General features: G+C 43.9%; 1 protein-coding gene across 1 annotated transcript in view; it reads left to right on the top strand.

Annotated features, from left to right (window-relative positions):
* LOC146805567 (cohesin subunit SA-2-like) overlaps positions 1-23,961 on the top strand; it is a 627,511-nt gene that overhangs the window by 194,106 nt on the left and 409,444 nt on the right. Inside the window, exons 9-11 of the mRNA XM_085622843.1 lie at positions 11,429-11,502; positions 18,265-18,388; positions 19,291-19,389. Coding sequence (XP_085478969.1) covers positions 11,429-11,502; positions 18,265-18,388; positions 19,291-19,389 — 297 coding nt within the window. The remainder of the gene's footprint in view (positions 1-11,428; positions 11,503-18,264; positions 18,389-19,290; positions 19,390-23,961) is intronic.

Here is a 23,961-nt window from a genome sequence, read left to right as displayed (position 1 = left end):
CACCCTAGTCCAACGCCTCGACAACACCGGCATCCAAGAGAAGGCACTGAAGTGGATCATCTCATTCCTCGCCGGAAGAACACAGAGAGTCCACCTCCCCCCGTTTCGATCCGAGGCCACCGAAGTCATCTGTGGAGTCCCGCAAGGTTCATCACTCAGCCCCACCCTCTTTAACATCTACATGAGACCTCTAGCCGCCATCGCACGCCAACACAACCTCAACATCATCTCCTACGCCGACGACACCCAACTGATCCTCTCCCTCACCAGAGACCCCGACACCGCCAGAACCAGCCTACACGAAGGGATGAAAGACGTCGCCGAGTGGATGAAGAACAGTCGCCTGAAACTGAACTCAGACAAGACGAAAGTCCTCATCCTGGGACCATCACCCTCCGCCTGGAACGACTCCTGGTGGCCGCCAGCCCTGGGCACCGCCCCCAAGCCAACGGACCACGCACGCAACCTGGGCTTCATCCTGGACTCCTCCCTCTCAATGACCAGACAAGTCAACGCTTCGCAAGATCTTCCGATGGATCCCGACCGAAACCAGGAAAACGGTCACCCAGGCCCTCGTCACCAGCCGACTGTACTACGGAAACACCCTCTACGCCGGAACCACCGCCAAGCTACAGAAAAGACTCCAACGCATCCAGAACGCCTCCGCCCGACTCATTCTGGACATCCCCCGACGCAGCCACATCTCCGGCCACCTGAGGGACCTGCACTGGCTCCCCGTTGACAAGAGGATCACGTTCAGGCTCCTCACCCACGCACACAAGTCTCTCCACGACCTGGGCCCCAAGTACCTCAACGACCGCCTGACCTTCTACACACCCACCCGCCAGCTACGGTCTACCAGCCTCGCCCTCGCAACCATACCACGCATCCGAAGAGCCACCGCCGGAGGCAGATCCTTCTCCTACCTGGCGGCCAAGACATGGAACTCCCTCCCCTTCCACCTCCGGCTGACCCAGGACCACCTCGCCTTCAGGAGACAACTCAAGACCTGGCTGTTCGAGCAGTAGCGGACCCCTTCCCCCAAGCGCCTTGAGACCCTTTCGGGTGAGTAGCGCGCTATACAAATGCTGTGATTGATTGATTGAAAAGCATTGCAAATTAGAGATTCGCTAAATTTGCGATTCTCTATTTTGCGATTGCATTTAAGGAATCGCAAATTGTGATTCCTTAAATGCAATGTATGAAGCCTAGAAAAAGTGCAATTTGACCGTAAGGCATCGCAAATTACCACCAACTTCAAGTCGGTGGTAATTAGAGATTTCTTTGAAAAATGCACTTTTTGGCATTTTTCAAAGTGCCATGTGACGCACAGACATGCCCTTAGGGCATGTATGTGCGCCACATGTGCACACATACATTTTTCAGGGGTGCAACAGGGTGTCCTTTTGACACCCTGGCACCGTTGAAATTGCATTCTCAGTTTGCGATTCTCAAATTGCGAATCGCAAAATGAGAATGTCTTCCCATTCATTCCTATGGACCTCCTAGCCCATATGAATGAATGAGAAGGTATTCCTTAATTATGATTAGCAATTTGCTAATCGCAATTAAGGAATGCCAAGGAATCGCAAAACATTTACGAATTTTTTATTACATCCCGTTTTGTGATTCTCAAATAGCGATTCCCTAAAAATCGCTATTTGAGAATCGCAAAAACAGAATTTGATACATATGCCCCATAATGCTTTAGGATTGATGTGCTGAGGCATCTTTTTTGCCCATGAGGCAAATGTTGTTTAATGGTATAAAATGTGGGTAGTGGGCGTCAACACCCTGATTTGTCTTTAGCTAAAACATGGTGCAACTAACACTGCATATGTGACTCTGTAGCTGGTTTGCTAAACATTTCCAGCAACATCGCCATTAAAGGGAAAATCATTGATAATGACAAAATGAAGTCACTTCCTTGATGGGTGAAATAAAGATCTAAACTCTGAGCAATGCGGGATATGCATTTCTCAGCCTGTGGCGTAGAGATGTACACAAGTTAGCATATGGTGCTGGTACAGTTGGACTTGAGATGGTTTCCATTATGAGGTCTGGCTTGATAGTGGAGCTGTGTAGTGAAATATTGTTACCAATTACCAAAATATACATAGAGTGAGCTTTGGCTCCACCCAGGGAATATTAGTTTCTCACCTCACACTATTGGCTGTTTGGTGTATCATTACATCTTTCAGAGAGGGCTTCCATTGGAATGCAGGAGGGGCTGTTTTACATTTGACAAGTACACTTGATGAGTGTGCTTTTTGCCAAGTTCAATTCTTTAGCTCCTATGTATTTTCTATACAGGAAATAATCCCCTTTTGTTTTGTTTTTTTCAAATCACTAGTGAAGCCAATAGGTCAAGTCTGTTCTTGCAAAACATCTAAACAGCTTCATAAATCTATTTGTCTTGTAAAAAAAAATCCACTTGCTCTTTTGGTCCCATGCAGTGATGTGACAAATTATGCCAGCGTTCTCATTGAATCAGAGCTCTGAAAATAGCCTCTTTGATTATTCCAGGACTCATACTGTAGCAGTGTTTGTAGTATAGCAATGCCCTGATTTTTCAACTTTCTGCAAATCTACATACTGTCGCTAGAAGTAGCGAGAAGTGGGAGTTCCATGGGTGGAATATCCTTTTTGTGTCTACACACCTACAAACTTGCATGTTTAAGGGTTTTTACCAACTCTTCTGTTATCTTTTCCCACACTGGGACATGCTGAATATGCATTCCTCTCAAGGGGAGAAGTAAAGAAAAAAAATTGAGAGTGGGTTAAAATGGTTTGTTTGGAAAGGTAACTTGCAAACGCTCAGCAAATTCTCTCATGAGCAAACATACACATGCATAGTTGCTCATGCAAAAATGCAGTTCACTAATGTGGGAACATATACCATGGGTTCACTTTTTTTTTTTTTTTTTTTTTTTTTTTTTTTTGTTCCTCATTTACTGCCATGGTTCCAGACTACTGAGAGCCAACTGTATGGGTGGCGAAAGTTGCGAGTGTACCAATGCGCTGTCACAGCTGATGCTGGAAGGGCAGTAGGTGACAAGTCAAATACAGGAGCCCTACAGCTGCCATGGTCACCCCAGCAGCCCAACCCTTACTAGTCAACAGACAGAAGTTAACCAACTTTAAGGTTATATGTGCTGTTACCGTAGAGACCTACGAGCCTGGACCATCGGAAAAAGAGAAGAACAGCAAGATAGTACCAAGGCAGGATAATCATCGGAGCTGGGGGGAAAAAAAAAAAAAAAAAAAAAACCCCAGCCAGCACAACAAATTCAAACCAGGCCATCCAGTAACCTCCAAAAGTTTCTCCTGTCACGATTACCAGCCCTGGCAATATCTAATATAGAGAACTGCAGCAGGGATCTACGCCACTCAAAGAAAGATGGTACAGTGGGCTCTTTCCAACGTTTACAGATTTCTCTACGAGCCACCAACATTGCGTAGAATAGAAGACTACCAGCCGTTGATCGTGTGCAATCTGATGTTCCAAAAATTACTAGCTTCAGATCTATTAATAGCGGACGACCTAGCCAGGCCGAGAGTTTGCTACCAATTGCGTCCCAAAATGGAGTTAAGTGAGGGCATTCAAAAAACATGTGAGCATCAGTAGCCTCCATAAGTCCACATCTCGGACAAGCCACCAGACCACCAGCCGCGAATTTCGAAAGTCTATGTGGAGAGTAGTAAGCCCTATGTAATGTAAACAAGTGATTCCTGCGTAGCCTAGCTGGTTTCACTAATTCCCACAGCAGTTTACAGGAAAACAACCAAAGATCTACAAGATTGGGGGTCGGTACCAGGGCACTCCACAGCTGTTCCGGGAGAAGAAAATCACCGTCCATTTCATCCATTATTAAGGAGTACCATAGCGAGACCTCTTTTTTTACAGCAGGCTGATCAACTAAGAGGGTTTCCAGCTGACTTCCTCCCCCTAGAATGAACTTAATAGAACGCGTAGGTCGCATTCTTACCGCTTGGGCCCAACTTGCTATTTGTAGATATTTAAATCTCGAAAGATTGGGCCCAACTTTACGAACTAGGTCCTCCCAGGGGAGCAAAGTCCCTTCCACAAAGAGATCCCCCCAAACAACCAACCCAGATTCCCTGAGTGGTAAAGCCAGTGCGTCATTTAGCCAGGTTGGCGCCTCAGGGAGGTCCCATAGAGGAGCTCTGCTAGAATAATACCCCAAGTTAATTCGGGATTTTATTTTTGCCCAAGTTCTTGCCAGACCCTGTAGGATCTTCAACTTGACCTTTTTGAAGAATTTGGGATCTCCGAATTTAAACAGAAAACCAGACTGCCCAACTCCTTCGCACTTCAACAGAGTGGCAAACAAATTGCCGATCCCGACGCCAGAAGGTGTTTTTAAAAGCATACGTGAGTGGGAAAGCTGGAATGCCCAGAGATAAACCTGTAGGTCAGGACCGGCCAAGCCCCCCTTCTCTCTCCGACGCCTTATCTTTTTCCAGGCTATCCTTGGGTTTTTATTACACCAAATAAAAGAGCTTATCTCGCTCTGGAGTTTAGCCAACAAAACGGGTTCAAAGTAAAGAGGAATTGTATTAAACAAGAAAGAAACCCTAGGGAGAATAGACATTTTCACCAGGTTAACTCTACCAATTACAGTAAGGGGAAGGTGAAGCCAAGCTCTCATCAATTTGCGACATTCTTTTGCAATTCTAGCAAAGTTGGTAGGGGCGATCTGAGAGATATCCTTAGTAATGTTTAAGCCCAAATAGCGAAGAGTCTTATTTGAGCCATTACCACAGCTGCTACCGACATCGTTCCACACCAATGTTTCTGTTTTGGCTGCGTTTACCTCATAACCAGAAACATTTCCAAATTCCACCGCCAGCCCGATGACAGCCGGGAAGGCAGAATCGATGTCAGAGGTCATAACCATGAGATCATCCGCATATAACGCAACCTTCTTCTCCCATCCCCTACATGCGAAAGGTATAATGGAGTGTTCTTCGCGTATTTTTTGAGCGAGAGGCTCAATATAGAGATCAAACAGGAGGGGGGAAAGAGGACAACCCTGACGGGTCCCTCTGGAGATAACAAATGCATCAGAAAGACCTCCGTTAACAAGTACCCGAGCTGTTGGGCGATTGTATAGCAAACGTACAGCCCTTCGAAAATTTCCTCCCAGACCAAACTTGGTCAAGGCCCCCGACAGGTACAACCAATTGACCCTGTCGAAGGCCTTAGTCGCGTCGAGTGTTAAAATGGCCAGTGGAGCTGCACTCAAAGTGGCCATGTCGATAGCCCCTATTAGGTCGTATGTTAGCTCGAAGAGCTGACGGCCTGCAATGAAACCCTTTTGGTTGGGATGTACTAATGTTGGAATGACTTGACCCAGCCTTCTTGCCAACAGAGATGCAAACATTTTATAATCAGCATTTAATATAGATATAGGGCGGTAAGAGCCACAATCGGTAGGGGGTTTGCCAGGTTTTAATATAAGGGTAATGGAAGCGTCATTCCAAGTTGCTGGTGGTGTAACCCCTCCTACTAAGATTTGATTAAACAATAATGTAAGAGAAGGAGAAATTTCTTCAACTAGGATCTTATATAGCTCTACCGGTAAACCATCCGGACCAGCAGCTTTCCCTGCCTTGGCAGCTCGCACAGCCTCCTCTACCTCTTCCCTGGTTATCTCCCTTTCCAGTATTTCAGATTGCAGATCCGATAATCTCGGAAGAGAAATACCCGCTAACCAACTCTCAATAGCTGATGAGTCTATGTTATTATCCTCCTGATAGATGTTCTGGAAGAAGTTTTTAAAAGTGGTTCTAATCTCCAAATCCGAGAAGACGGTGCCCTGGGGAGATGTTACAGCGGTTATTATATTACGCGCCCTATCAGATTTGGTTTTCCAGGCCAGCAGCTTGCCTGCCCCTTCTCCATATTCAAAGTGCGATAATTTACTCGCTTCCCATTTATGCAAAATACGTACGTTTAATACAGATGCCAGATCAGCTTTAAGGGAAGCAAGTTTCTCATGGAGAGCAAGACATCTATCTGTAGAGTCTTGACTAGTAAAATTAATTTCCGCTTGCACTTGAAGAAGTGCAGCTTCAATGGATGATATCTTCTGCGTGTATTGCCTCCTTCGATATACTACCTTATTTTTAATTAATCCTCGAAGACAACACTTGAATGCGTCCCAAACGACCGGAGGGTCTACGGATCCAAAATTGATACGCATAAACTCAAGAGTGTCAGCTCTAATAGACAGGACATCTTGGGGACAAGAGAGTAGAGATCTGTCAAATGACCAGGAAGTAGTAAGAGGTTTAATAACCCCGACTATCTCAAGAAGAACAGCAGAATGATCTGAAAGGTGTGATGGATAGTAAGAAATATCTTTAACAGAATCAACCAAGGCGTGACTTATCAGGAAGTAATCAATTCTAGATTGATGGTGGTACTTATAATTGTGAAATGAAAAACCTGGTTTTGTACCTGCTCTTGCCCGCCAAATGTCGGTGAACCCATATTGCTTAATGGAACTCAATAAAAAAGCTCTAGCTTTAGAGGGGGTCAACTGTCTACTACGGGGGGTCTTATCTAACATTGGATCCAGCACTATATTAAAATCCCCTGTAAGAATTATGGGATCTGGAAAGTGCAACAGACTTGAAAAGAGAGACTCTAAGGGAGATGAATCGTCCAGGTTAGGACCATAAAAACCTGCCAATGTTAGTTTTACCCCACCAATAACCACCAAGGTGATCGCCCACCTACCTCCCTGGTCGACCTGCTGAGTTAAAATTCTTGTATTGATGGATTTTTTAAACAGGATAGAAACACCCCTCGTATTAAGCGACTGGGAGGTGGATACCGAAAGATCGATCCACCTATTCCTTTTCACCAAATCGAGCATCTCCTCCTCAATGAGATGAGTCTCCTGGAGTACAATGATCTGCGCATCAATATCGCGAAGATACTGTAAAATTCTATTAGCCCTTGGTTTGGTGCGCAGACCATTGACATTCCAAGAGAGAATCCTAAGATTACTCATGGGACAAATTCACATTAGAGAGAGTAAGGTGAAATTTAAGCTCAAGAACCAGGAACCTAAACATACTCCTAAAGTAATCATCCTGTCCAACACAAAAAGAAAAAACGTGACTACATATAAATTTACACCACTGAATCTGAGACCAGACTGAAAATGAGGAAATTTTTCCAATAACACCAACCCACACCCTTAACCGATCCCCTACACCCCTGTGACCTAACCTCACCCCCCCCGCCCCCTGAGGAACCCTTGTAAGGACCAACCGGAAACCGGTTTATGGTACCCCTTACCCAACCCCACCCCCCGGAGTGAGTGCACAAATAACAAAACGTGGTTCCATATGTGCGAATTGTGCTATATCTTTAATAGAGAAGAAACTTTTTTATTATTTTTCTTTCTTTTTTTTTTCCTCTCTTTTTTTTTCACTTTTGTGACTTTCTTCAATAATTGGGCCCCTAATTACATCTGCCATTAGCCAAAGCCTTTTGTTTTTGCTAAATGTGTACATATATCTTCACTGTGAATGGTGCCATTCTTTCACATGGAGCACACCAGCACACTAAGTCGTTTCCATCAATTCCAGGGGCTACTGTGGCAATCAGTGCTTTTTGAGACCAAAAACATTTTTGCTTTTAGCCAGTGTTTTTATCACATTGATGAGGGCCCGGCAGTTCCGACAACAATAATGTTTCACAATACCTGTGACAAAACAAAGCACACATTGACAAAACCAAAAGGCTGGCAACTACTGCCAGACCAATTGTCTTTGCCCATGCTTGTTTAGCTTCGTGTTTCCCATAACCTTGCCAAAACTTGTTTTACACAAACTCTCCATCCTTAATGTTTTTGGGAAATATTAGTATGTATAAAATACATTTTACTAAAGGTTGCCTCAAAGAAATGGTACCTAAAATTGCTTGGTTTAGCAAATGTTTTTTATCTAATTGCTATTTTCTGCGTACATTTTATTTTGAAAGCAAAGAATCACCAGTCTTGCTTTCCGGCTTCTGTGAGAATTTGCATTTCATCGTAGAGCATTCTGGGAGCATTATAGTTAGCTTCAAAATTGACATGTTTGCCAACATGTGTGCACATTTTTATACTGGAACCACTGTCAGTAGTGCAACTAAGCTCACTGCATTTCCTTGCAGCGCTCACCCTATTGATAAAGAATTTGTATAATGAAGCATATATATATATATATATATACAAGTTCGAACTGCATGAACATATGGATACACATTTTTCCTAATCTGCAGACGGTGCTCTTTCCCAGATCCATACTGTGAACTGGCAACCTGTTGGTAAGTGCTGTCCTGAGCGTTGGGCATACCGCGCTCTCTCTAGGGTTGGAGGTTTAAAAGGGGTATTTTTATTGCATGTCCTGAAACTGCATTTATATGCATTCAGACTGTTAAAACAGACCAAGGCAGAAAATGACACTACAAAATGTAATTTGTCAGTATTTGTTCCCCCATGAGGGAAATATAGGACTTACGGCTTATAAATGAGTTCCAACCACTGGTGCAACTAACATCAATTGAACAAACGTAGCCCTAGGTCATTGGAAACTCCTTTCTAGTGCCATCTGTTTATTTTCTCCCATGTCCAGTTCTGCAACAGTGGTGAAAGTAGAGTTGTATACCAGTGGACTTCACATTACACAAACGCTCTTGCTCTACCTAGGGAGCAACATTACTGCTTCAGCAAAACACAGATGAGGCTAATATACTGCCCTTCCAAGGATGCACTTTCAACAACTTATAGCGATGGGGCGAGCTGGAGATCTGCTTTGTTTGCAGCTCAATGCCAGAACAGAAAGAGCCCTCAGAATAGCAGGGAAGGGGCTGGAGGAATCAGGGTATCTGGGATTGCGCTACCCAACACATCTATATATCAATAGTAAACCAAACCCTGGGGTGGGATCGATAACAACAAATCAAATCTGTTAGTCACTGTTAGATAATACGAAAATACCAAAACTTTGTGAGGTAAGTCCTCACTCACCTATCCAGGTGTCGTGCTTCATCATCAAGTTCCCTCGCTTACCAGACATAGTTGCGCTGATAAACGGGCTTACTTGAGTCAGGCAAATACTTGACAAGAACTCAAAACTAGAGACAAAGTGATCCCACAAGCAAAAATGAAAAAATCTCCTGAATATCCCAAATCCACAATTTTATATCTTGGGTACCAGAGAGATGATTAAAAACAAGTGTGCTGGTTTCTAAGGAGAACTAGTGCTTCAACACCCAGATGATCAACATGTGTCTGCCTAGTGGCCCTAAGATAGGGTCCGCAGCATTCATCAGGACCTGGACCCCTTACTACCACAGGACAATCTCCATGTATTATATTCATGCAACATGGAAAGAAAGTTTCCATATGCTTACTGTTTGTAATAGTTGTCACTTTGTAAAGGACTTGTGTAATCGGAGCACACCCCATGATGTAGGTTACTTGTGGAGACCACCCTTTAATGAATGTCTGACTACAGGGGGGCCTCCCTGCAGCTTTTCAATTGGACATCATTATCCTTGAACTAGTGTCCTTTACGGAGTGATGTACCATGGACACTACCTTAGGGCCGCTAGGCAGAAACATTAGTCACCAAAGCCAACATAAATTGGAACATGAGAATCTGAACTTGGTGTGCACATACCCGATTAATCTTGGCTTAATATCTTGTCTCAAGTAGTAAAATACTCAATGGGGTGAGATGTTGGGAGAGGGGAACAATGAACTAGTTTACAATGTATATTTTGGTAATTGGTAACAACATGTGAACAAACAGCTGCACTTTCAAATCAGACCTAATAATAATGGCCACCTCAATATACACAGATGATACAGTACAAGAATGACAGTGCTAAATGGCTTTCTCCATTATATGAAGTAGACTTAACTTCATGCTCGTAAGATAACCTCACTGTTTGGTTTGCCTTTTGTGTTTATTCGGGGAAGGGCTTCATATGTCGAACTCAATGAGTATGTCTTTTTCAATGTTTTGCTTGCGTAGGCGTATCAATAGCTTTAGTTTTTCTTGAAGCACTATCTCTCCAGTACACTTAAAAACTTACTTAAAGTTTTGGGGGAAAATTCGAGGTACAAAAACACAAAAAGAGCAATGTCTCGTAGCTCTGAGACACTGCAGACTCTACTATGAGTCAGGCAGAGTGGTATCTCAGTGGAAGACAGTACCTCCTGATTCCGATTCACTTGGTGCAGACCCGCACCGAGGGGCCGATTACGATGTCGGAGGGACTGACACCGACGTGCTGTCGATGTCGGCTCCACCGACATCTACAACCGCACTCAGACTGCCGCAATATGAAGCGGTCAGCTGGACCGCATTGCCCCAGGGACAGACCGACAGCTTTTGACGGGCTCAAGAAACCCGTCGGCGGTCGGTTGGATCGCATTCACCACAATGGTGGTGGTGCCTTCTCAGGCACCGCTGCGAAGATTACAATCCACCTTTCCGCCAGCCATTTCACGTTGGTTCTTCCGTCTTGAAAAGGCTGGCGGAAAGGCTATGACTGGGCCCCTAGCAGGGCCCCTATCCCCCTTGGCCCTCCGTGTGGTGCCCTCCTAAACATCCCTGCATCGTGTGGCAAGCCTTGCATGGTGTCTGCCACATGGTGCAGGGATGTTTACAAACATGCCTCTTGGCATTGGAGCTTGTGCTGCAGCCCTTTTCCGGGCCACAGCACCAACCTCAATGCTTGGAGACATATTTCCGACTGATCTTAATTTGGCTGGCCTGACAGCCGAATACCTGTCGCCTGTCCCGGTTCCGCAACTATGCGTCCGACTGCCATCCCAATCACCCCCGAGTATTTACCATGTGGTTCCACGCACAGGTTCCTCCTCCTGAAAACAGGGGCACCCTGTTTGGAAACAGGGCTAGAATTTGAGAATAACATGTGGGGAGAGCTACGTTTACTCTGGGACCCACCTGCCAGTCCACTTTGCAGCCATGTACTATGCGAGTGCATATGGGGGAATAGGATTGCCTGCTCAAATCAGAGATTCCAGTCCCAGCAGATCCCTGAGCAGTGCAACTCGGAATTGTGTCCGATGTGGCATTCACTGAATACAGGCAGGATGGCCTAGTGAGCCAAATACTCGTCGTTTCCATCTGCTATAAGCTGCAGAACTGCAGCAATGCAATTTTGGCCTCCTACCTTTCCAGTATCAATGAACTGCATAAGATTACCATGGGCTATAGTACCCATTGTTGTTTACAGCCCTTGGAAACTGCAGAAGTGCATTACGAGCCCTTTAGGAAAGCAACTGTTGTTGGTACTATTATTATTCTTTGCGAGTCTGTTGCTCCTGAGGTGGGTTTTAATAAACACTCTTATTGTTATCTTTCTCAGCTTCAGCAGAAGCAGCAGGAAATTGAAACCATGATGAGTGCTATATTTAAAGGATCATTTCTACAGCGCTACCGGTAAGCATTATATGTGCTCATTACCTGGGTTAGAGGCACACGTTGTGAGTGGGATGGGGTCGCTTTAAAACCTTGGCTAAAAAATAGCTGACGTAACCGTTTTTCCTCAAACATCTCTGTGACGTAGTTGAGCCCTCAACATGTCTGGACAATTAGACACATTAGTTCACTGATGTAGTGGATGGTGAAAGGCAGGCAAAGTGGGAGAAAGTGAGGCGCATAAGGAGGAGGCTGGGTATTGGGTGGTAATATAGGGCAATTAATGGTAAAATGAAAACTGAGAATCCACATTGGAGGAAACTACATCATTGAAAACCAATGCAAAGAAAATACAATTTCAAGGAAATAGAAATAAATCCAAATTTAAAGGAAACATACTGAAGGAAAGATAATTTTTAGAAAATGCAATTAGATAAAAAAATTGAATTGCATTAAAATAAATAAAACTTGAATAACTAAAGAATATTATGTAATTGTAATTAGAAATTAGAAAGTACATTGAATCCGCAATTGAATAAACATTAACAATGAAAAAGATTAGTGTACTGCATATAAAATATAAAATCCCTATTAGGTAATTACGTTTTTAAACTGAAGAAACATACCACTTTTTACTACAGTTGCAAAAAAAAGCATGGTTTCCCAAAAAGGCTATTTTAATTAAATAATTTCTCTATGGAACTCTTCCTCTCTCTCTCTATAGTGTGCGCTTTCTCTCTCTCTCTATATATATATCTATATATATATATATCCTGCTCACAGAGTCCGGTAGTACGGGGCTCAAACTCGCGGCGGTCCTGAACGGATCCCGGATATCCTTAAAATTACCTCAATTATTCCTTATTGAAAAGAATATGATTCAGGACACTCTGCAGTGCTCAAATGCGGTTTATTGCAGACACAATAGCCTCGGACCGACGCGTTTCACCTTTACGGCTTTCTCACAGTGAGAAAGGCGAAACGCGTCGGTCCGAGGCTATCAAGTCATGTTTGCAATAAACAGCATTTGAGCACTGCGGAGTGTCCTGAATCATATTCTTTTCAATAAGGAATAATGGATATATATATATATATATATATATATATATATATATATATATATATATATATATATATATATATATATATATATATATATATATATATATATATATATATCCACAGCACCTCGCCTTCACTTTTCTTTCTTGAAATATATAAACTGTCGCCAGTAGATAGTTATAGTTAGGACCTATTTTCCATAGGAAATCCGTAACATTCTATTCCCAATAAGTCTGGCGCCGGTTGACGAATCCTCGCAAAATTTTCCAAACTTCTGGACAGCTCCGCTCCGCTCCTACCCTGAAAGTTTTGTGGTGATTCGTCAAGCCAGGGCCGAGAAAAAAGGGGGGTCCCAAAACGCGTTTTCCCATGCAATTTCCCATAGGATCTGTTGTCGCAGCTACAGTCCGAACCGCTGAACAGAATGACACCAAATTTGGCAAAGCGGTAGTCCTCAGTTCAGACTCGTGCCTTTTGCATAAATGGTGTGAATCCGTTCAGTAGTTCCTGAGAAAATTAGAGTTAAAAGTACATAAATATCAATGGCCGGGGAGGATCCGCGGACCCTACCCGCACCGTGAGCGCACCCTCCACGAACCAAGCGCGCACCCTCCCAATTGCGCGCTGAATGCTAATTGGCTGTCGAGTGTCTGTCTACATTCGAAACCAGGAACTGTTGGCGGCCATTTTCTGCCTCGGTAGAAGTGAGGCTGAAGAAGCAAGGGGAATAAGTGTGTAAAACATATAAAGGGGGCAGAGTGGAAATACTCTGACCCTCTAGAGGTGCTTAGGGGGTCCCCCATGGGGCCCCCTTTTTAAAAAAAAAAAGGTGAAATGCGCGCACGGTGCGCGCATCCTATCGCGTTGGGTGCACGGATTCTCTTGCGTTGGGTGCGCGGATCCACGGAATTCTTTTTTTTTAAAAAGACAAGAAATCATTGGTTGTATGACTACTTTCTACACTGACTTTTAAGACTAGTTTAGAGTTTGTTTTCAATTAATATTCACATGAAATACATATATAGGTTTCTTTAAATGTTAAATACTTCGCGGGATCCGCGCACCTACCGCGTCATAGACGCAGATGATGCATCGCGAAAGCGCGTAAATGTCGCGTTACGTACATCGAACGTGTCACGTATAGGCTGGGAGTCGCGTGAGAACTCGCGCATTGCGATCGCGCACTAAACACGTACCCAACGCATACCATGCGCGGATGCTTCCGCGTAGGGATCGAGAACGGTGCGCATAGGGTGCGCGGATCCAATAACATTGAAAAAAAATATGTAAAATAAAGTTTTGAACATATAGTTAAAGAAATATTTTTAAAAATATAAAAAAAATGTTTGAAAAACCCCATAAAAACAAATAATATTTTTTATTTTTTTAAAAGAATTAATTAAATAAATGCATTCTAAAAATGGTGATAAAAAATAATTTCCAAAAAACATAATTAATGAAATTGACACACTGAAATTGAAAAATATAGGAATCCAATGAAAATCATTTAACATGATATCTTTAGAGATAAGTTATAGATAGGAATTAGCATTTAAAAAACCTTTGAAATTCACTGAAAAAACCATAGGTTTCATGCACGTTATAGTTAGGAATTGGCATTTAAAAAACCTTTGAAATTCACTGAAAAAAACCATAGGTTTCAGAGACGTTATAGTTAGAAATTAGCATTTAAAAAACCTTTGAAATTCACTGCAAAACCAAAGGTTTCAGGGGCGTTATAGTTAGGAATTGGCATTTAAAAAACCTTAGAAATTCACTGAAAAAACCATAGGTTTCAGGGGTGTTATAGTTAGCTGGACATTTCTCTCGTACAAAACCCTAGAAATTCCCCTGTTATAGTTAGTTCAGCTAACTATAACTCGCGCCCCCGCAATGCACTGCTGATGACGTCACATATTACATCACTCATGACATGGTCAGTGACATCACTGATGACATCTCAAATGACATCCCTGATGACATCACTGATGACGTCATCCAGTGACTGTGTGTTTCTGTAAACTTTAAATATGTTTTATATATTTATAGTGAAAGGCCTGTGGAAGAATGAGTGGGTGTACAAGTGTGTGAATGGATGATTTTCTAGGTGCGTAACTGACTCTATAAGTGAGTCATTAAATGTATCTTACTGCAGACTAGTGACTAAACTGTGTGAATGTCTGTATGTGTCTGTGTGTAGGTGTATAAGTGGTTGCATGGTTTTGTGAATAGCTATATGAGTGTCTATATGGGTTATTGATTGGTTGTCTGAGTATCTGTATGGGTGCTTGAGTGTTTGTGTGGGTAGGGTGTGTGTGACTCTATGCAAAAATGTGTGAGTGGGTGATTCTTTAAGAGTGCATCTGTGATGAACTGTATGGTTGAGTGAGTGTATGTATGGGTGTGTTAGGGATTGAATGTATATCTCAGTGGTACATGTGTGACTAACTACATATGTGAAAGGCAGTATATATGCGTGTAAGAGTATATAAGTGGGTATATGTGAGAGTGTGTGATTGTGAAATTGGCTGTATGGATGAGTGTGTGCTTGTATCAATGATTGTATAAGAGCGTAAGAATGTGGTACTATTTTTATGAGTAAGTGAACTTGAGTATGTATAACTGCATAGGTGAGTAAATGGGAGTGTGATTAATTATTTGCATGACTGACTAGGTGTGAGAGTACCTCTATGGATGATTGGTGGTGTGTGAGTGTCTATGTAGGTGTATAAATGCATATGATAGTCTTGTACAGAGTGACTGTAAGTATGATTGACTGTACAGGTGAGTGAGTGGAGGTGTATGTAGACCTAAGAGTTAATGAGTGGGTATGTAGTTATTGGTATTGGAGTATCTATGGTTTTGAGAATGGACGTCTGAAATTTTGAGTTGGTGTATCAATGGTTAAATTAGGGTGTGAGAAGATGCAGTAATTTATCATCAGTGATGTCATCAGTGATGTCATTTGAGATGTCATCAGTGATGTCACTGACCATGTCATGAGTGATGTAATATGTGACGTCATCAGCAGTGCATTGCGGGGGCGCGAGTTATAGTTAGCTGAACTAACTATAACAGGGGAATTTCTAGGGTTTTGTACAAGAGAAATGTCCAGCTAACTATAACATCCCTGAAACCTATGGTTTTTTCAGTGAATTTCTAAGGTTTTTTAAATGCCAATTCCTAACTATAACGCCCCTGAAACCTTTGGTTTTTTCAGTGAATATATATATATATATATACGCTTTTGCGGTTACAGGTAGATAAATGGGTAAGTGAAATGGTTTCTCATTAATGGTATTCCATGAAACAGTTTTTCTTTGACATCTCGTACAATGATACGGTTGAGCTGTTTATATGAAATTGCAGATTGCCCAGGCTATGAAATTACAGTGGAATGACTTTGACATATCTATTAAATTATATTGTAACGGAGTGTAGGATTCAAATCAAGGAGGAATTTATGACAATTTGTTGCCACTTTGTAGCAGTTTCAAGTCCTTTATATTTAAAAACGAAATATCACCTTGGATTAGGCCTTTGGGAGACAGGTTAGTTTTACCCTGCTGATGATGTGTTGTTGCAATAGTAATCCTTAAGATCATCCCATTGCACTAATAGGCCTCCGTTATTAGTTCCTTGTTATTTTGAGATCCATGAACAAGCTGCTATTTATGCAGTGATCACAGTTACATTAGGGTAATTACTAGGGTGCTCTAAAATATGCTAAGTGGCAAATTTGGCAGGTCAAACCTGCTTAATTTTAACAGGTGAAAAAAGCTAGGTAAATCCTGAGAATGCAGATTTTGGTGCGGAAAGCACCATAATAGACGAGAAAACTTGTAATGGGTGCTTTGTATCGCACCCACTAAATTCTTTTTGCCATTGAATTGGAAAACATTGGGTGCGATAATTAGCACACCGCCCACTGGGTCACCTGTAATCAAGGCATTTATGTTACGGCAGGGGCTCCAACCTTTTCCGTAATAAGAGCTTCTCATGTTTGATGAAAATCATCCCAAGCTACTATTAATATTAGTATTGTAATACTGACTTCATTAGAACATGTTACATTAGTGCCACCATAAGCAAGACTACCAGCAGTGCATCATGCTTGTTTGCCAGTAGTAATGTAAAAAATGGTTTATCAGTGTGTAGAATGCCCCTGTATATGTAATAAATAACAACCATAGCTGCAATTCTTCCGGCAACAAGGTAATAACACATTATGATTTATCGCTCAAATATCAGCTTTAAATACAGTTTTGAAATTCAATTGTTTTTTGCAAATACCAGCTTATGAGTTCTGAAAATGCACACATTTGGTTCTTAGATACATACTTTTCAAGTTTGGTATACATATATTCATTAAACCAATCAAAGCTTCCAGTTTAGTAGGCTGGGCTGCACAGAGCAGTGCTACTTACAGGTAGCTGGAGAGCGGCCAGTAGCTCACTAACTCCTTGTTGGAGAAGCCTTTGTTGAAGGATTCACTGTTATGGTGTTGCCCTTCTCACAATCCTTAACGTAAATCAACTCCCGCGTTACATATGATGTTACGGGCAGTTGTGTGAACTGAACCGTGTAAGCTATCCAGACCTTCTTGGGGGCGCGGGGGTCCCAGATATTAAGAATAACCTGAAGGCACTAAACTTTTTTTAAATCTAGATCTTTTTCTGGGTTGCGAAGGATAACAAATGCAGTGGATAAGCTGAAGGAGGAGACAATTGTTTTAAAGTTTTTGTTTTACTGCCATTTTCTCGCATTAAGCTCAGAACTATTGTAATGGTTTATAAATGGAGCCAGTGTAAACTGTCAGCTGTTCAAACAAAGGCGCCCAATGCTGTGTGCTTGCTGTACGCGCCTCTACTGGAACTCTAAAGAATGCAGGTAACTCATGCATCTGTTGGAGACCCTTTATTCAGGCCCTACCGTGTCTCCTGTCTCCTCTCTCTGCAGGAGCATCACTGTCACAGTCACCACCACAAGACTACAACTGCACAGCTAGAACGCCACTTCAACATGCAAGTGTGCATTTACAGCATTGTATAGTAACGTTTCTGTAGCTCCACAGCTGCACAAGGCTACAGTTGCACATCTGCAACATCACTACAGTTGTACAGCTCTAAAACAGTGCAACTGTACATTCTCAACAGCTCTATATCTACAACTTTACAACTATGCAGCTGATTCACTTGCAATACTGTTGACACTTTAGACACAGACGTAGCGACCGTGGCAATGTGCTTTTACTTAACTCAATATTTTTTAAATTATTTATTAAAACATATTTTTGGGGTTTATTTTATAATGTACATTGCAAAAAAAATTGAGGAACTAAAACAACGATCCTGCACAAACGTAATCCAGATCAGTCAATCACATGGTTACATATACAGTGCATTAAATTTAGTCGTGCCCAAGTGTGCAGTGTTTCAATCTGGGCTACTCCTGAGTATACGATTCCATCTCTTCAGGGCGCCTGTTATTGGGTGGATCTGTTAGTTTAGTCAGCATTTCTCCCCACTCATCCAAGTCCTCCATTAATTTCTCATCCCTTCACGACTTCTTCATAGGTTCATCTGCAAGGGCACATTCAAACAAGTCTTTTTTTTTTAGTGTGCCACCCTGGGGGAGTCTGGGAGAATTTTTTCATTTATGATTCATACCTGCTGTTTGATTGCCTCTGTTTGATGGCCTTTTCCAATTTTGTTTTTCTAGTGATGTTGTCCCCGAGATAAGGGCTCTGTGCATTGAAGAAATCAGCATTTGGATGAAAATGCATCCCCACACCTTCTTAAACGATAGTTACCTGAAATACATAGGATGGATGTTACATGACAAGGTGTGATTTTATGCTTTCTTTTCCTGGATGTTGCTAGCTGTTATGATGCAACATTATGGGTTGTTGTTATGTTTTGTTATGATATCTTATGTCTATTAAACGCAAGGTTCACCAAAGTGTTTTGGTGCTCTAGAAAACTCATGCTGCGCAAGATGCGCAGGACACCTGAGCTATAGAATGAACAGTGAAAAGACAAGCCAGGTTTTCAAATGTTTCCTATATTTTAACAGTATAGGTTTGGAGTGCTGGGATGGGTGTTCAAAACGAATTTGCTGCCTGCGGCAAAACCCTGCCACCAACTCGGGTACTTCTCGTTTTAGTAGTAATCAGGAGAGAAGATTAGCCGACCTAAGGGTATGAGTAGCTTGTGTCAACTGAATTAGGCAGCAAGGAACAGAGTCGAACTGGGGAACCAAAAGAAGCCCTGGCAAAAATGTTCAAACGAGCTCTGCTGTCTTCGTCTCCTACTCTCTCTCCTTCCGTCCATTCTGTTTCTCTCCTTCTCTTCTCTCACTTTTCTCTCTCTCTAAATGCTGGAGAGATTGACAGAAGCACCAGAAATGGCCCTGGGCTTTCAGATCCAGCCTTCAAAGGCTCCAGACCACCGGTGAAATGCCCTGTCGATTAAATGGCCTGTCTGGCCCTGATTAGGAATGTCACTGATTATCCATAGACTGCCTTGTGCACCATCACAGCACCTTGAATCAACTTCTTTGAATTAGTCTGTAAAGAGTCTATTAGTGGTATGTTGAATTAGGTGCATGCATTCCACAGCCCTTTGCTGGAATTGTTTGGTACTCTGCCCAATCAATGGTTTCTGCTATGGTAAGCTACACCATAAGCATAGATTTGATCAACATATGTGTCAATTCATTTTTATGTATTTCTGTTTAATATTGCAGCATCCTGAAGTGAGGTTAAAAAGCCTTCTTGGACTACAGCGTCTTTATGACAAAAAGGACCTGGTGTCAACAATGGACCTTTTCACCAGTCGATTCAAGGTATTTTTGTGTTTAATTGCTCTGATTTGTGTGTGCTTATCAGTTCTAAGCACTCACATTAAGTCCATCAAATGTAACAACCTATTGTAGTGGTTTGACAAGCGGGTCATCCGATGCAAGAAAATATTATTATTTTAAAAAAATCTTTTGAAGGGGAACCAGACAGGGATGTCCACTTTCGCCACTCTTATTCGCACTCTCCCTTGAACCACTCGCAGCCTGGATACGAAGGGATGCTTCAATCCGGGGACTTCGATGGACCGAGTCTCTATCTTGCCTCCCCCCCGCGATCACTGAGGGTGGTGTTCGACATCTTCGCCAGTTTTGGAAGAAACTCAGGCTTTCAAATTAACTGGAGTAAGTCGTTACCATATGTTCTCCATGGGAGGGCCCCACCCATGCCCAGGAATTGCCCAATTCAGATAGTGGCCGAGGGTTTCAAATACCTCGACATCTTCGTCACCACAGACGTCAAGCTGCGATATGAGCGGAACCTGCTTCCGCCTTTGCAGCGGCTCAAACGTGACACAAGCACATGGAGGGCTCTGCCCCTGTCTCTCCTTGGGAGAGCAGCGTTCTTCAAAATGATGGCATTGCCCCGCTTTCTGTATGCCCTTCAGAACTACCCTGAACCAGTCCCACATGTCTTCTTTAAAGAGGTCGAAGCCCTTCAGAGGGAACTATTATGGGCTGGGAAACCGCGTATAGCACTCCGGAAGTTGACCCTTTGGTGGTACGACGGGGGTATCGCCCTCTCGGACATCAAAAAATACTACTGGGCAGCGCAGCTGTCCGCCATAAACCAATGTATGTACAGAAGTGGGGACGCATCAGCCTACTGTAGGGACAGATGGCTGCTACCGGGAGGGGACTTTACAAGAGCGATTTACTCCAGGCCGGCTAAATTTCCACTTACTGGGCCCACCAGACACACGGTGCAGTTGTGGCACTTGGTTAACCGTAATCTGGGATGGGCCAACAAACTTACGCTCGCAACTCCCCTCTGGGACTCTGAACAACTAGGAACACTAGGGCATACTAAGGGGTTCGACAAGTGGGACCTCATTGGTATTTCCCATATCAGGGACCTCTGGGGCCGCAAGGGGGTGGTGTCCTTCACCTCGCTACAACAAACACATGAGATGGCTGATTCGGAATATTTTAGGTACGCACAGGTCAGACACTCCCTCCAGACTAACATCCCAGCTGGAACAGCACTACCAGAATCCTCTCCCCTCGAGGATAGATTGCTTGACGGACATTTGCCATGCAGAAGCATATCCCTCACATATAAGAAACTCGTCCACCATACTCCAGACCCATTGCAGGCACTCAGGGAGAAATGGGGGAAGGACGGTCTGGAAATTGACGACGAGGAGTGGCAAGAAGCACTCTCCTCCCCCAGAGAACTCGCCATATCAGCGAAATTGAGGTTGATACAGCTAAAAATTGTACACAGAGTCTACCTCTCGGGGCGACAGCTAACGCTCATGGGAAGAAGAGAAGATGGGATGTGTAGGAGAAGGTGTGGACTGGAGGGTACCTTCCTGCATGTACTCTGGGAGTGTCCGATAATACAGAATTACTGGAGGAAAATACTTGAGTGCATGAGTATGATCTGGGGGGTGGCCCTCCGACCGGATGTTAAAAGATGCCTTTTGAATATCTGGGAACCCACAGACTTGAATGTAAAAGGGAGGCTCTGGGTGACACTTGGGCAGATGATCGCCAAGCGGAATATGGCCCGACTCTGGGGGCTGCGGCGCCACCGACTGTAAATGGATGGAAAGAGGATATGGATTGGTGCATGGCAAGGGAGAAAACAGTGTACGTGGCCCGTGGATGCCCCCGGAAATGGATAGCAATCTGGACTAGGTGGAATGTGTATCGGGGAGGAGTGTGTGAACCCCCTAAAATTCCTTCCCTTGACGAACAATTGATGATCTGAAACCAAATATAAGTGACACTGATGTAAATTTAGCAACATGATACGTAATACCACGACTGGTTCGACACGGTACCTTGTGATGTGAATCTAATGATTTGTATGACCTGACCCTTTGCTTTTAATTGTTGATGTTCAAAAAAAAGATTTAATAAAAAACATTTTTTTCATTGGCCATATGTGTAAAGCAACCCCACCGTTCTGGGAATACAGGATAACAAAATTACATGACATTTGTCTTTTTTTGGTTTTGGTGTTGTAGCGTATGGCAATACAATCAACATCAAAAAAGAAAATACATAAGAAAAAGGCAAACAGTACATGTACTCACTGTGCATGACAATCCCATTCGTATTTTCCAAAAGGATTACCCTCCAACCCATCTCTCCAGACTCAACCCTACCAGTCTCAAGGCATGTATCTCAATGGGTAAAGGAGAAATGACACTATTAGTCAGCAATCATGGAATCATCTAGGCCATTAATCGGATAAAGGAAAAAGTCTCCCCTCCCGGGTGACCACTCTCCGGCTTGATCCGAGAGGCTTCAAGGTGGATCCTCAGCCCCTCCCTCCCCCACTGATGGCTGCCCCTGTGAAGCAGTGTGCGCCGACCCCTGTGACTGTGGCCCCTGAGCACTACCCTCATCCATCTCCGTTTGTAAGGCTTTCAACATCGTGGCCCAGGCCTCTAGATCGTCCTGCAGTTTTTCATCAAGGCGTGTAAGCTGCATGTGTGCGTCCTCAGCTTGGTCCCACTCAGTAAAGTCTTTCGCCCATAGCACCAGAAAGGGGGCCCTCTCACCCAACCAACCCATAGTCACCCATTGTTTGGCCAGCACCAGGGCTAGCTGCAGGAACCACTATTGCATCTTACCCCTCTTGGGTTGCTTGTCAATATCCAGTATACACACCCGGGGTGACATCGCAACAGGCAATGCTGTAGCCACATGCAACCATGATACCACATCCGCCAAGTACGCATTCACCCTTGGACACTCCCGCCCCATGTGCAAAAAGGAAGCATTTTCACCTTCACATCTAGGGCAGTGCCATCCCTTATCCCTGTGCAGCCGACTAAGCTTGACCAGGGTCAGGTACGTAGGGTGTACATAGTTAAAATGTGTCAGCTTGAACCTAGCATTGCAGGAGACTCACTTGACCAGCTCGCAAGTCACACTACACTCCCTGTTGGTCAGCAGGAGTGTCACCTCCCCATGTCCCTACGTGCTGCGAGATCAGTCGTAACTCTGTCCGCCTTAAGCGCTGTGTACAGTAATGTCACCATATGCCATTTCGCCCCAGCTGTGAGTGACAAGTGCAGCGTTTCTGTCTGTCTGGGGGTTGCGGGGAAGTCCACCCAGATTTTCCTTGCCATACTCGCTACCTTAGAATATTGCAGGAATTGCCCGTCTCCCGAGCGTCCGTCAAGGTGAGAAATCTATCCCCCTGGAAAAGGTCAAGCAGTGTTTCTCAACCCCCTTCCCTCCACCACACTACAGACATATCCGCACTGATTTGAGTGAAAGGCAGGTGTGCCCACAGGCTGAGCTCCCCATCAAAGGGCGGTATCCTAAATACTCTAGTGATCATGTGCTCCCACACCTCCGCCACCTGTCACCACCAGATAGGAGACATCCCTCGGCTGCCTAGAGCCCCTTATGAGTAATGCCAACAATGAGTGTGCGCCACACGTACCTTTCAGGAGCCACTTCTCCCAGTTGTCATCCTCTGTCACCCAGTGTGCTGCATGTTGCATTTTAGAGCCATAATAATAGAGTTCCAGATCCGGGAGGCCCAAGCCACCCACCAAGAGATCCTGTTTGAGCAGGGACAATGCTACTCAGCTCCTTTTCCCTGCCCAAACCAGGAAGACCAGAAACCTAGTAAGAGCTGTAAAAAGACTACAGGGCAGAGTATAGAGCGTGTTCTGGATGTTGTAAAAAACCAAGGTAGGAACACCTTTTTTGAGATCACAGCCCTGCCTACCATTGAGAGAAGTAACATGTTCCAGAACTGCACCAATTTTATGAGGACACTAACCTGTGGGACGCGTTGACTATCTAACGTATGTCTAACCATAATGCTCAAACACCTTAGTCTCCCATGTTTGCCCTGTCTGGAATAAATCCCCCTCCGTGATCCCCCAAAGCACCGCCAAAGGGAAAATCCGAGAATTACATCTATTTATACGCAGGCCCGCCACCACACCAAAATCTTCCAGTCTGGCCATCGGAGCCATCCGCAGGTTGAACAAAACATCATCCCCATTCAGCAAAAAAAGATGCGTGACGTCTCTCACACTGTTACTGAACTCCGCCATTTAGCTGCAAAGCACCGCCGCAAGGGGTGCCAGCCGGGAAAAGGAGCGGTGACAGGGGGCACCTCCCATCCGTCAGGCACCACCCTCCCACCCCGCACCCTAGCTCTGGGGGCCAAGTAGAGATGCCTAACCCACTTAATGAAGTTCAGTCTAAAACCCATCTTCCGGAGTACCTTCATCAAATACGTTCATTCTAGGGTATCAAATGCCTTGGTGATGTCCACTTACGCCAGGGCTAAAACATACCCACTACATTACACAGAATGTATCACATGCGACAATCTGCACAGGCTGAGAGCCGTGCTAT

Source organism: Triturus cristatus, chromosome 8, assembly GCF_964204655.1.
Source record: "Triturus cristatus chromosome 8, aTriCri1.1, whole genome shotgun sequence".
Taxonomy (NCBI): Eukaryota; Metazoa; Chordata; class Amphibia; order Caudata; family Salamandridae; genus Triturus; species Triturus cristatus.
The sequence above is the reverse complement of the archived record's forward strand: the minus strand, read 5'-3'. Positions and strand labels throughout refer to the sequence as shown.